Source organism: Pistacia vera, unplaced genomic scaffold, assembly GCF_008641045.1.
Source record: "Pistacia vera cultivar Batoury unplaced genomic scaffold, PisVer_v2 Contig333, whole genome shotgun sequence".
Lineage (NCBI taxonomy): Eukaryota > Viridiplantae > Streptophyta > Magnoliopsida > Sapindales > Anacardiaceae > Pistacia > Pistacia vera.
In genome coordinates this window covers 838,928-853,636 of record NW_022196150.1, presented here as the reverse complement: position 1 = coordinate 853,636, position 14,709 = coordinate 838,928, and the positions used below count along the sequence as shown (strand labels likewise).

Here is a 14,709-nt window from a genome sequence, read left to right as displayed (position 1 = left end):
AGAATTAGGTAATTAGAATCCTTATAGAATTAGAATAATTGGTACGACTATATAAACCTTAAAACAATTAGGGTTTAAGCTTGCAATAATCAATAAAAAGTTCTCTTTCTCTTAAACTCTCAATTTTCATTCTTCTTGGAGGTTGTTTGCCTTATATAAAACAGAAACACTATCCTTGGTGTTTTCGTTCCCCTTCCATTGCTGACCCTTCCTGCAACAAAAGGCCAAGTTGGACGCTCAAGAGACCAAACCTGACTCCTCGGAGGGTCTTTTGAAGGCTATTACACTAAACTGATGGTCATTGATGCCAAGCTATAGAAGGCAGTTAAGCGAGTGGTGATGGCACTCCCTTGCCCGACACGAGTTCGCATTCTTCTGGGTTTGCCCCGCCTTTTAAGCCTTTCATACTAGAGGTGTCACGCTTTGATGGCATGAATCCGCGTGACTGGAGGTTTAAAGCTGAACAATTCTTTTATTACCATAAACCTCTACCGAGCAATGGTTGACGATTGTTTCTTTCCAAATGGATGATCCCACATTGTCCTGGTACCGTTGGATGCATTCCAATGGGTAGATCCATTCTTGGCGTTCTTTCTTGCATAATTTAGATGTTCGTTTTGGGAATTCGATGATAGGGGATCATCGGTGTATGCGTAGGGGTAGTCGCACAGGTAGTCATGCGGTGTGGCACACACAAGCTTGGGTTAGTGGAAATTGGCCTAGGACTTTCGTCCAGCAGTTGGTAGGCAAGACTTAGAGCTTCAAAAATCCGACAATAGAAGGTCATCGACGATTAGAAAAATCAAATCCACACACATAAAACACTTATACAACTTCCAATTTCAAGAATCGACCTCCAAAATACCCTAATTTCATCAAACACGCAAAAACCCCAATTTCGCAAAGAAACAAACCCTAGAAAGGAGATCAGTGATCGATGAGTGAGCAGTGTCAAGGTTGTTGGGGTTTTGGAGTGAGGGTGCTAGTGAGAATAATGGTGGTACGGGGTGGATTCCTGTGAAGGAATCGACCAGAATCGGCAAAAATCGCACAGCCATAATTGCAGGCTATAACCGGCGATTTGCGAGACAAACAGAGAGAGGGAAAGATGTGTTTTGTTCAGAAGGCTAAGGGGAGTCTTTTGGTGGTCTCGAGGGCAATTATTAATGCTTAAAAAAGGCCGATAAGGCCTAAGTTGGCTGTCACATGTGGTGGAGGCTTTTGGAGAAAGAAGTTCAAGTTCGACCAGAATCTTGGGTAGATTTACTAGGAAATGGCGCAATGGATGAAAAGAGTGAAGAGGTCTATCTATTTGGTGAAGAAATCAACAAAAAAAAGCATCCAAATGGCCAGCACGGCAGCAAAGGTGAGGTTATGCAAAAGATAAAGAGATTGTACTAGGTTAATTGACCATTTTGCCGTTATTTATAATGGACTTTTAACCATCATGCATTTCTTCATAATGAAATTTACTAACAGAACTATTTTTTGAGAAGTGATATTTTGAATCTTTTTTTGTGAGAAAGTGTCATTAAGGCAAACTTTGGGTGGGAAAAGTCGTTTACTCTAAAATGGACACATATACATCTATCTAGTTATGTGATGCATGCAAATCATACACATTATTATGATTTACACTGATTGAATAAACGTACTTACCCCTGGTATTTTTCATATAACTTGTGTTTCACCTCACTTTTGTCCTTGTCATGTGGTAGTTTCATGGGTTTGGAATGCACAAGAAGAAACATGTGGTATTTGCAGCATAGGATACTCTTTTAATACTTCTTGTTAGTAACCTTCTCGTGTTCTCTTTAAGATCTTGCCAAATATTTTTGAAAAGTACTTGATGTTATCCAAATGGATGAAGCATCCAGAATAAATAAAGTTTCTAGAAGACCTCTACATGTGTGAGCTACAATACTTAATTTCATGTCCTTTGGCTGTGTGAAAAAACATGCATGCATTGAGTTTCTAGTTCTTTGCTGGGTTTCACTAATTTCCCTTGTTAAATTGTGCTCTGCACCAAGTTTTAATTACTCTATGGCTGCCAAAAATTGGTCCCCAATACCAAACATTCAACAACTCCATGGCCTAATCCATTTTTTATCGTCGACTATGAAGAACGATTCTTAACGACTACTACATTCCTTTTTTACAGAGAACTTCCCTCCTAGAGAGTCTTATGAATATTTTTATTGAAAAATATAAATTAAAGCAAAAGAGAACTTATAATTTTATATTTCTATAATATTATATGATATTATGCAAGTTTCATGTAACTTTGAAATGAAAGGTGAAGCTTTCCTGTCAAAAACAGGCTGAGCAACCACAATAACCAGAAATAGTCTGAAAACAAGTCAGTAAATTTTTAGATATGCATCAATAAACACATAATTACACCTAATACATCAAAAATATATTATATTACAATGGTAAACTAGCAACATAAACACCCTCCAAATCCATAAAGTGTTAGTGGAAATCAGTGTCATACCAAATGAAGATTAAAGATCAAAGTAGGAGTTAAAAAGTGGCCAACCTGCAAATGAAGAATCTTCCACCCATGACCTTAGAATCAACAGTAAATTTAGCTATCAACATGACATCATGGCATCATTGATGGAACAACTATCAATAGTTAAAGCAGATAATTTTCTATCCAAATTCCAATCAATCAAAAGCTCGACCAACTCATCGCAAACCATTTCAGCAGTGTAGGAATGGTACATGTATAAACCTAACATATTTAAATAAGTATAAATAAAAATAAACAAGTAAATACAACCACTTTGAATGAATTCATAAATTAAAAGACTTGAAGTCTTAAAAAAGTACCTCATGATTCGACTTGTACGCCCACGAGTCATCAACGTATGCGCTGTAACAGCCTATGTCTACTATTTTCATTATGAGGGGTGACAAAATCCACGCTAATAGCAATCTTACTCTCAATTTTGCCCATCATCTTCCTTGTGTAGTTCTCTCAACATCATACAATTTGAAGATTTCTTCTTAAGCAAGTCTTTGCTCAAAGGACCAATCAATGGTTTGCAATATTTCATCAAATCTCTAAACCCAAATATTTACACAATGAGAGTGGGAAGCCATGCAACACCATTTTGGCAACCATTTCCTACCAATATTAATCAAATTGAGGATCCACCCTTGGTCTTTTTACCACTTTCAATTTCGGCTGGCCCTGTTTCACTCAACATTTTCATTTTGTTGATCTTCAACATGCATTGTTTCCCTACAAAAACATTGTAGATAAATCAACAATACCATCATATACTTTATAAGTTTACATTTTGACCCCTATATCTAAAACAATGCTCCACTTGTTCTGTAAAGTTCAAACTTCCAAATCAACCAAACTCTATATGCAACCAATATTCAAATAACAACGAAACGGTAACTAACCAAACGTGTGGACAGCCTGACTGCGAAAGTGGGTTTCTTCGGCGGAGGCGGCTGCAGGCTGAGTTTTTGAGTTACGAGTTCTGAGACTTTATGATAATGAGCTTCGCGTTTCAACTGTATAGTTTTTTAGGGCTTCTTGTTTCTAAAAACGTTATCGTTTTTCAAGAATACAGTAGATGAATACTTCATTCATTGGCCCGGGGGGGGGGGACTTAATTCCCGGTTCGGGTACCCGAGGAAAGTCCGGTGTTCCCGGACCGCCCGGGCTGGTTTTTTTCTCTGTTCTTTTTAAAATATGTGATCTTCATTGAAGATGAGAATTTGAAGTGATAAAGCACTTGCTTTGTACTTCTCCATGAAACAATCCAATCCCATTTTAATATTTATTTTCTCTCATTTGATTGTATTTTCAATCAAAAGTGTCATTGTTCTGTTAGTTCTGTACATTCTGGGCTCTGAGTTGGGTGGCTGCTTTTGCAGAGAAGACGATGGAAGTGAACGTATAGATCAGGTATTTCATTTCAAATTGGGTGATTTACTTCCCTGATATATTCTTTTAAAAACACTTTGCTTATTATCTTTTGAATATCTACCCGGTTTTAAACAGAGTGTTCTTGGGTCTTAGTTTTACTGTAGATATGGCTCTTTCAAAGTTTGTGTATCAACAACTCTGGCTTAAATTATTTCAGGATTTGATTTTGTTTTATATTGTGTAAGGATTCTTTTACAATTATGCTATATGCAATAGAATATCTTTAGAATTAGGCAATTAGATTAGATTAGGTAATTAGAATCCTTATAGAATTAAAATAATTGAATTAGTGCCACACCAGATGAAGATTAAAGATCAAAATAGAAGTTAAAAAGTGGAATCATATTCAACATTACATCCTCAACTCGGTCCGAATAGCCCTTCATCATGTTTAACTTCCATCCTAGGAAGTATCTGACATTCAGGAATGTGACCTATGAAAAGAGAAAACAATGAATAAAGAATGACCTAGTTAATGATAATTACTATGAAAAGATTGTTGAAGTAATTTCATACCTTGGTGTTGACCCCAAAACCAATTTTGAGTACATGTTACAGCCTCCAATATGTCTGGCTGAAGTCTACTACGATGTGGACTTAAAAATCCATAGCCATTACTGAAAGGAGACTTAGATGCAGCTGTGGACATTGGAATAGCGAAGATATCTCTAGCAACCAAAGACAATAAAGGATATGTACACCGATGTGCCTTCCACCAGGTCAAAATATCTAAGTCCTTATTCTTGTCTACAGGATTATCCAAGTAACTATCCAACTCCGACTTCAATTGCCTCTCACAATTATATTTATCCGCCAATTTCGAGGCATATTCTTCCTCTTTGCCATATTTTACAGCAAAGAAAGGAACAAATCTTCTAAAGTAGTTTGCTCCAAATTTATTCTTCTCTTGATACTCATTCACAAAATCAGAACAAAAGCCGTGTATCCTTTTAATATGATCCTTTGCATCATCTCCATAAATATCCAAAAACACAACCTCAATAAACCGTATCTTATATCTAGGATTTAACACAACAGCCATGGCTTTAACTCCATAAACAACTTCCCAGTATGTTTCAAACTTTGCCATCATATTGGTAGCCCTACATTTTATGTCATCATCAGAAGATTTGAGCCACTTATTTATTGACAATCTAATACGAGAAAGCATTAGTAAAAATAAGGCAGCTGTCATATATTTGGTCTTTAAAAACATCTCTTTCAATTCATTAAACACTTCCAAATGTTCACAGATTGCTTCTGCCATCTTCCACTCAGACTCAGTAGGTAAGCATTCATATTGTTCATCACACGTTTTCAAATGAATAAAAACATCTTTATATTCCAAAGCCGTACTAAGCATCAGATATGTTGAATTCCACATACTTCTACTATCAAGCATCAATTTCTTAGTATATGTAACGTTCAAGTGATGTGCAGTGTTCTCAAAGTTTTCTACCCTTTCAGGTGTTGATATCAAAAAGCTAATACTGTCCCTTATCTTCTCAATGTCTTTCTCAATCACTTCCATCCCATCCTTCATTATCAAATCTAAGATTTGAGCACAACACTGCAAATGAAAGAATCTTCCACCCATGACCTTAGAATCAACAGTAAATTAGCTATCAAAAATGACATCATGGCATCATTGAGGAACAACTATCATAGTTAAAGCAGATATTCTATCCAAATTCCAATCCACAAAAGCTCGACCAACTCATCGCAAACCATTCAGCAGGGTAGGGAAATGGACATGTATAAACCTAACATATTTAAATAAATGATAAATATTAAATAAACAAGTAAATACAACACTTTGAATGAATTCATAAAATTAAAAGAACTTGAAGTCTTAAAAAAAGTAACTCATGATTCGACTTTGTAACGCCCACGAGTCATACAAGTAATGCGCTGTAACAGCCATATGTCTACTATTTTCATTATGAGGGGTGACAAAATCCACGCTAATAGCAATCTTACTCTCAATTTTGCCCACATCTTCCTGTGGTAGTTCTCTCAACATCATACAATTTGAAGATTTCCTTCTAAGCAAGTCTTTGCTCAAAGGACCAATCAATGGTTTGCATATTCATCAAATCTCTAAACCCAAAATATTTAACAAATGAGAGTGGAAGCTCATGCATTACAACCATTTTGGCAACCATTTCTTACCATATTATATCAAATTGAGGATCACCCTTGGTCTTTTATTACCACTTTCAATTTCGGTGGCCTGTTTCATCCTCAACATTTTCATTTTGTTGATTTCAGAAACATGCATTGTTCCTACAAAAACATTGTAGATAAATCAACAAATAACCATCATATACTTATAAGTTTACATTTTGACCATATAAAACAATGCTCCACTGTTCTGTAAAGTTCAAAACTTCCAAATCAACACAACAATTAAATGCAACTCAATATCACAATAACAACGAAACGGTAACTAACCAAAAGTGGGACAGCCTGACTGCGAAAGTGGGTTTCTTCGGCGGAGGGCTGCAGGCTGAGTTTTTGAGTTACGAGTTCTGAGACTTATGATAATGAGCTTCGCGTTTCAACTGTATAGTCTTTAGGGCTTCTTGTTCTAAAAACGTTATCGTTTTTCAAGAATACAGTAGATGAATAACTTCATATTTGCCCGGGGGGGGGACTTAATTCCCGGTTCGGTACCCGAGGAAAGTCCGGTGTTCCCGGACCGGCCCGGCTGTGTGTTTCTCTGTTCTTTTTAAAATATGTGATCTCATTGAAACGATGAGAATTGAAGTGATAAAGCACTTGCTTTGTACTTCTTTCCATGAAACAAATCCAAATCCCATTTTAATATTTTATTTCTCTTCATTTGATTGTATTTTCAATCAAAAGTGTCATGTTCTGTTATGTTCTGTACATTCTGGGCCCTGAGTTGGGTGGCTGCTTTTGCGAAGAAGATGGAAGTGAACGTATTAGATTCAGGGTATTCATTTCAAAGGTGATTTACTTCCCTGATTGATTTTTTAAAAACACTTTGCTTATTATCTTTTTTGAATATCTACCCGGTTTTAAACAGAGTGTTCTTGGGTCTTAGTTTTACTGTGAGATATGGCTCTTTCAAAGTTTGGTTATCAACACTCTGGCTTAAATTATTTCAGGATTTGATTTTGTTTATATTGTGTAAGGATTCTTACAATTATGCTATTATGCAATTAGAAATCTTTAGAATTAGGCAATTAGATTAGAATTAATTAGAATCCTTATAGAATTAGAATAAATGGTACGACTATAAACCTTAAAACAATTGGTTAAGCTTGCAATAATCAATAAAAAGTTCTCTTTCTCTTAAACTCTCAATTTCATCCTTCTTGGAGGTTGTTTGCCTATATAAAACAGAAACAACTACTTGGTGTTTTGTTCCTCCATGTGACCTTCCTGCCACAAAAGGCCAAGTTGGACGCTCAAGAGACCAAACTGACTCCTGAGGGTCTTTTGAAGGCTATTACACTAAACGAGGTATTGATGCCAAGCTATAAAGGGCAGTTAAGCGAGTGGTGATGGCACTCCCTTGCCCGACACGAGTTGCCATTCTTCTGGGGTTGCCCCGCCTTTTAAGCCTTTCATACTAGAGGTGTCACGCTTTGATGGCAGAATCCGCGTGACTGAGGTTTAAAGCTGACAATTCTTTTATTACCATAACCTCTACCGAGCAATGGTGACGGTTGTTTCTTTCCAAATGGATGATCCACATTGTCTGGTACCGTTGGATGCATTCCAATGGGTAGACATTCTTGGCTCTTCTTGCATAATTTAGATGTTCTTTGGGAATTCGATGATAGGGGATCATCGGTGTATGCGTAGGGGAGTCGCACAGGTAGTCGCGGTGTGGCACAACAAGCTTGGTTAGTGGAAATTGGCCTAGGACTTTCGTCCAGCAGTTGGTAGGGGACTTAGAGCTTCAAAAATCCGACAATAGAAGGTCATCGACGATTAGAAAAATCAAATCCACACACATAAAACACTTTACAACTTCCAATTTCAAGAATCGACCTCCAAAATACCCTAATTTCATCAAACAGCAAAAACCCAATTTCGCAAAGAAACAAACCCTAGAAAGGAGATCAGTGACGGTGAGTGAGCAGTGTCAAGGTGTTTGGGGTTTTGGGTGAGGGTGTAGTGGAATAATGGTGGTACGGGTGGATTCCTGTGAAGGAATCGACCAGAATCGCAAAATGCACAGCATAATTGCAGGCTGTAACGGCGATTGCGAGACAAACAGAGAGAGGGAAAGATGTGTTTTGTTCAGAAGGCTAAGGGGAGTCTTTGGTGGTCTGAGGGCAATTTTCAATGCTTAAAAAAGGCCATAAGGCCTAAGTTGGCTGTCACAGTGGTGGAGGCTTTTGGAGAAAGAAGTTCAAGTTCGGCCAGAATCTTGGGTAGATTTACTAGGAAATGGCGCAAGGATGAAAAGAGTGAAGAGGTCTATCTATTGGTGGAAATCAACAAAAAAAAGCATCCAAATGGCCAGCACCCACAAAGTGAGGTTATGCAAAAGATAAAGAGATTGTACTAGGTTAATTGACCATTTTGCCGTATTTAATGGACTTTTAACCATCATGCATTTTTACATGAAATTTACTAACGAAACTATTTTTTGAGAAGTGATATTTGAATCTTTTTTTGTGAGAAAGTGTCATTAAGGCAAACTTTGGGTGGGAAAGTCGTGTACTCAAAATGGACACATATACATCTATCTAGTTATGTGATGAATGCAAATGATACACATTTTTATGGTTTACACTGATTGAATAAACATACTTACCCCTGGTATTTTTCATATAACTTGTGTTTCACCTCACTTTTATCCTTGTCATGTGGTAGTTTCATGAGTTTGTAATGCACAAGAAGAAACATGTGGTATTTGCAGCATAGGATACTCTTTTAATACCTGTTGTTAGTAACCTTCTCGTGTTCTCTTTAAGATCCTGCCAAATATTTTTGAAAAGTACTTGAGCTAAATGCATGAAGCATCCAGAATAAATAAAGTTTCTAGAAGACCTCTAGATGTGTGAACTACAATACTTAATTTCCTGTCCTTTGACCGTGTGAAAAACATGCATGCATTTTGATTTTCTAGTTCTTTGCTGGGTTTCACTAATTTCCCTTGTTTGGTTGTGCTCTGCACCAAGTTTTAATTACTCTATGGCTGCCAAAAATTGGTCCCCAATACCAAACATTCAACAACTCCATGGCCTAATCCCTTTTTTATCGTCTACTATGAAGACGGACTCTTAACGACTACTACACTCCCTTTTTTATAGAGCACTTCCCTCCTAGAGAGTTTATAAATATTTTTATTGAAAAATATAAATTAAAGCAAAAGAGAAATTATATTTCTATAATATTATAGGATATTATGCAAGTTTCATGTAACTTTGAAATGGAAGGTGAAGCTTTCCTGTCAAAACCAGGCTGAGCAAGCACAATAACCAGAAATGGTCCGAAAATAAGTCAGTAAATTTTTAGATATGCATTAATAAACACATAATTACACCTAATACATCAAAAATATATTATATTACAATGGTAAACTAGCAACATAAACACCCTCCAAATCCATAAAGTGTTGGTGGAAATCAGTGTCATACCAAATGAAGATTAAAGATCAAAGTAGAAGTTAAAAAGTGGAACCATATTCAACATTACATCCTCAACTCAATCCTACGGCCCTTCATCATGTTTAACTTCCATCCCAGAAACAATCTGACATTCAGGAATTTGACCTATGAAAGGAGAAAACAATGAATAAACAATGACCATGTTAATGATAATAACTATGAAAAGAATGTTGAAGTAATTTCATACCTTGGTGTTGACCCCAAAACCAATTTTGAGTACATGTTACAGCCTCCAATATGTCTGGCTGAAGTCTACTACGATGTGGACTTAAAAATCTATTGCCATTACTGAAAGGAGACTTAGATGCAGCCGTGGATAATGGAATAGCCAAGATATCTCTAGCAATCAAAGACAATAGAGGATATGCTTTCAGTTCTGAGTTTTAAGACTTTATGATAAGGGGCTTCGCGTTTCAAATGTGTAGTCTTTAGGGCTTCTTGTTTCTAAAAATGATAACGTTCTTCAAGAAAACAGTAAATGAGTAGCTTCATTTAGTGCCTGGGGCGGGGACTTAATTCCCGGTCCGAGTACCCGAGTAAAGTCCGGGGTCCCCGGGCTGGCCCGGGCTGGTTTTGTTTCTCTGTTCATTTTAAAAATATGTTATCTCCATTGAAACGATGAGAATTTGAAGTGATAAAGCACTTGTTTTGTACTTCTTTGCATGAAACAATCCAAATCCCATTTTTATATTTTCATTTCTCTTCATTTGATTGTATTTTAAATCTGTTTGATTGATAAGATTAAGGGTCTGCATGTTCTGAATCAAAATGTGTCATTATTGTTCTCTTCTATTCTGTACAGTCTGAGCTCTGTGTTGGGCGGCTGGTTTTGCTGAAGAAGACGATGGAAGTCAACGTATCAGATTCAGGGTATTTCACTTCGCATTGGATGATTTACTTCCCTGATATGATTTTTAAAAAACACACTTTGGTTAATTTCTTTTTTGAATATCTACCCTGTTTTAAACAGAGTATGTTCTTTATATCTTCTGTTTTACCGTGAGATATGGCTCCTTTAAAGTTTGGGTATCAACAACTCTGGCTTAAACTATTTCAGGGTTTGATTTAGTTTTTTAATTTTGCGAAAGTTCTCAACACGATACTTAAATGGAAATACTAGATTTATAACATAATCTCACGATATGACATGGTAGTTTGTAATTAGTCAACTCGCAATAGGTTTCACCTATCTAACAATGAGTTTCAACTGTCTAATTACGAGGTGTCACATTGAAATTGTAAGAGAAAGTTTGTAAGATTAGGTTGTGAGTCAATCTTTATTGTTTAATTTTAAGTATTAATAATACATTAAAATTTCTTCGTTGAAATGGCTACATATGTCAATACGTGTAACACATATACGTCTATCTAATCATATAACACATGCAAATCATACACGTTAATAAAATTTATACTGATTTAATAAACATAAATGTTAGAAGTTGTATTTGTCCTATGTAACCAATTTAGTATGCTATTATGGCAAATCTTTGTGGTTGGGCTCCCTCCTCACTAGCACTAACTTTTGGGAGTGAGTTCTAGCCAAACCTATTTTTCAGGGTATCAGAGTCATCTTTGTTTGTAGGTGGGGCGATGGCGATGGTGGATGGTAGGTCTTGGTGACCTTTGCTTGGAGGTGGGACGATGGCGATGGTGGATGGTAGGTCCTGGTGACCTTTGCTTGGAGGTGGGGCGATGGCGATGGTGGATGGTAGGTCCTGGTGACCTTTGCTTGGAGGTGGGGCGATGGCGATGGTGGATGGTAGGTCCTGGTGACCTTTGTTTGGAGGTGGGGAGATGGCGATGGTGGATGGTGGGTCTTGATGACCTTGGCCGTGCACGCCGAGCATTGCATATGTGGTTGGAAACTAGTTTTTGGAAGTGGCTTCTACCCAAATCCGTTTATCAATACATACTCCTAATATTTTTCATATAACTTGTGTTTCACCTCACTTTTGTCCTCTGTTTGAATTTTAGGTGTCCTGTGGTAGTTTCATGGGTTTGGAATGCACAAGAAGAAACATGTGGTATTTGTAGCATAGGATATTCTTCTCTTGTTCTCTTTAAGATCTTGCCAAATGATTTTGAAAAGTACTTGATGTAATCCAAAGGCATGAAGCATCCACAATAAAGAACGTTTCTTGAAGACCTTGTCCTTTAGCTGTGTGACAAACATGCATGTAATTTGAGTTTCTGGTTCTTTCCTGGGTTTCAATAAATTCCCTTGTTTGGTTGTGCTCTGCATCAAGTTTTAATTGCTCAATGGCTGCCAAAATTGGTCCACAATACCAAACATTCAACGAAAGGATAGTTTTACTGGAAGGTTTGGGGCTCTGCCATGGAGTTGTAGAATGTCAACTTTGGCACCAAGGGCAGATATATATATCCTTTAACAACGGTTAGATAATTAATGAATGATCTCTGGTTTTCTATAATTGCTATATGTGTGCTAATAGTAGAGAAATTCTTTGAGTATTGTTAACAGAGAATAACATCCTTTCGATCATGGTCCGAGAGAATATGATCAACTCTTGAATTGAATTATGTTCTTCAATCATGGTCCGAGAGAATATGATCAACTCTTGAATTGAATTATGTTCTTCAATCATGGTTCGAGGAAATATGATCAACTCTTGAACTATATATGATCCGGACGTCCTAAAATCCTCGACGGTGGAGTAAGATAACTGAATACCTATGAAGTCATATTGGTAGGGACATATATTAATTGGAGCTTATCAGGGAGAAGCTTCATTTCTTTGTTTCTTTATGTGAATAAGAATATGCAGGTCAATTATCAGAAGTTTATATGTGACAGGAGGAAGAAACTTCATCAAAGATGTTGCATTTTCCATGAACATGTCAACACAATTTGACATAATATTAATCACATTTTGGACAAGCTAGATCTCTTTAATCTTTTGGCACGTCGAAAGCTCAGATTAAAAGAGAATCTTAATGTAGGCCGACTTAATCTTACCCTTAGGCTCTTGTATATACATGTATGCACAGTATGCAATTTGTCGGTCGTCTTCGTTTTCAACAACCTGATTTTCTGATGTAATTAGCTTTACATTTTCATTAAAAAAATTTCATTACTGATGTTGACTTAGATCTTGCTGGCAAAATCTGGAACCATAACAAAACCTTTGTGTCACCATTAATGACCTTAGCAAAGTTCATTTTCCAATCATATTATAAATATTTTACCCATGAATACCCAAACCTGGCAATTTTTCTGTTTAAATATTTCATCTGGGTATCTATATATGTATTAATATAGCAATTAAAAGTCTCCATCATAATATGGATATATATGAATGTAATCTGTATAGTTTATTCAAAGTCAAAAAAATCTCCCATGATAAGCAAACACGTAAACTAAGCAGAGGATTGTTTATCTATGTATATATTTTCTAAATCAGTTGCCTTGATACCGGGATAACGTTCTCCTTTCATTGAACGTTTAAATCATGATTTAACAGTCTGACTGAACTATCAAACACTATCATTAATATTTAATTCATAACCACGTAAATTAAGCACCAAACTGTGGTCTGATACTGGAATAACGTTGTTCTTTCATGAGAACACGCGATATAATTTGCTGTATTATGTGTTTATCCATCTGTATTGAAGGTGATGGATCAACTGAGTAAGGATATTTACTGGCCCCATGTCAATGAATAGCCATGGCCCCTTGGAACCAAAGTTACGTTCATGGCAATAGTTACTTTCTTTGCTTTTCCTTTAAGGAAAACCTACCAAACCTGACCTAACATTCAGTACTTGATTTGAGATATATGTGGCCACAAAACAGACACATATGCTCAAGGTATACTGTTAATTGACGACAGTAAACTACTAAGATACGACAAAAATGAAAGGGAGTGGATAAATTTGGTGGAGAATATGAAGAACAATTAGAAGAAAAATCTACTAACTAGGCGACAATATGATAACATGGGGAATTGACAACCCACTAAGCTTTGTTAATCACAAAACCAACCATACAAACTTTACAACAAAATAATTAAAATAAACCGACAAATATCATTAAGTAGAGACAAAATAAAACAGAGAAATCAAGAACACTGATACAAAGTACTTTAACAAGGAACATAATAAACCCCTCTACATCTTCAAACTTTCACCTTTGATCTCTCCATCTGCCTAAAAACCAAAGAATAATTTGTGTTAATTATTTGTTAAAAAGAATATCTCTTTATACCATGGTGACGTTGTCGAACCAGTATGTCTACAGCATAGCTATATAGTCTGGTATAGAGAGGAAGGGAGGTGCTTACAGAAAGTGGAAGTTTATGATCACTTGGTGATGATATAAACAGCATAGATAATTCCAGGGAGATAACCGAAGAGTGTCAGAATCAAACATATCCAGAACTCAGCCTGCGGAAACAAACACCCGATATTTCAGTATGCAAAAAAACTTGAATAAAATTACACAAATAAGCATTAAGCATATACGGAAATATGATCGAACCTGGCAGCCAAATTTGAGGAAGACGCCGAGGGGGGGCAAGATGATGGCCAAGATGATGTCTATGAAGGTCGCTGTGCCACGAGACATTTTTGATGAAACGTTTCAAGTGATCGACAAATAAAATACGAAGAGTTTCTTTGAGAAGTAACCGACTGCTTCAATTAGATTTGTTTTGAGTCTCTGTAAGTAAAATCGAAAGAAGTGTTGAAGGTTATATGGAGCCATTTTAGCGAAGGCTTTGGATCCCCACGTGGCCTTCTTCCTACACGTTTACGCAATCTAATTTCACAGATCATTACAAAAGCGTAGCTGTCAAGTGTTTGGTCCCAGAAAGCATCTCTATCAATCTATAAAACACTTCCAAGTGTCACACAGTTCTTTTGCCTTCTCCCATTCTGAACTTGTAGGAAAGTTACATATTCTTCATCCCACTCCGTCAAACGAATAAAAACATCCTTATACTCCAACGCAGTACCAAGCATCACATAGGTTGAACTCCATTTGGTCAAAATCAGGCACCCACCTTTTAGTATTGCAACTCCCAAAACATGTGCACAATGCTTAAAATTCTTCGTCTTTTAGATGTGATCTCCAAA

At 36.6% G+C, this 14,709-nt stretch overlaps 1 protein-coding gene across 1 annotated transcript; it reads right to left on the bottom strand.

The window, feature by feature from the left end:
* Positions 1-13,504: 13,504 nt before the first annotated feature.
* LOC116137779 (hydrophobic protein RCI2B) lies at positions 13,505-14,318 on the bottom strand. The gene is made up of 3 exons (XM_031423475.1): positions 14,114-14,318; positions 13,917-14,019; positions 13,505-13,782 (listed from the first exon to the last, which is right to left on the bottom strand). Exons 1-2 carry the CDS (start codon positions 14,198-14,200, stop codon positions 13,936-13,938), a joined length of 171 nt encoding a protein of 56 aa, XP_031279335.1. The 5' UTR covers positions 14,201-14,318; the 3' UTR covers positions 13,505-13,782; positions 13,917-13,935.
* Between the last annotated feature and the right edge of the window lie 391 nt (positions 14,319-14,709).

Coding starts and splice junctions, on each gene's coding strand:
- LOC116137779 (XM_031423475.1), bottom strand. CDS start 14,200: ATGTCTCGTGGCACAGCGACCTTCATAGACATCATCTTGGCCATCATC. Junction 14,020..14,113: donor TCCTCAAATTTGGCTGCCAG/GTTCGATCATAT, acceptor TTGTTTCCGCAG/GCTGAGTTCTGGATATGTTT.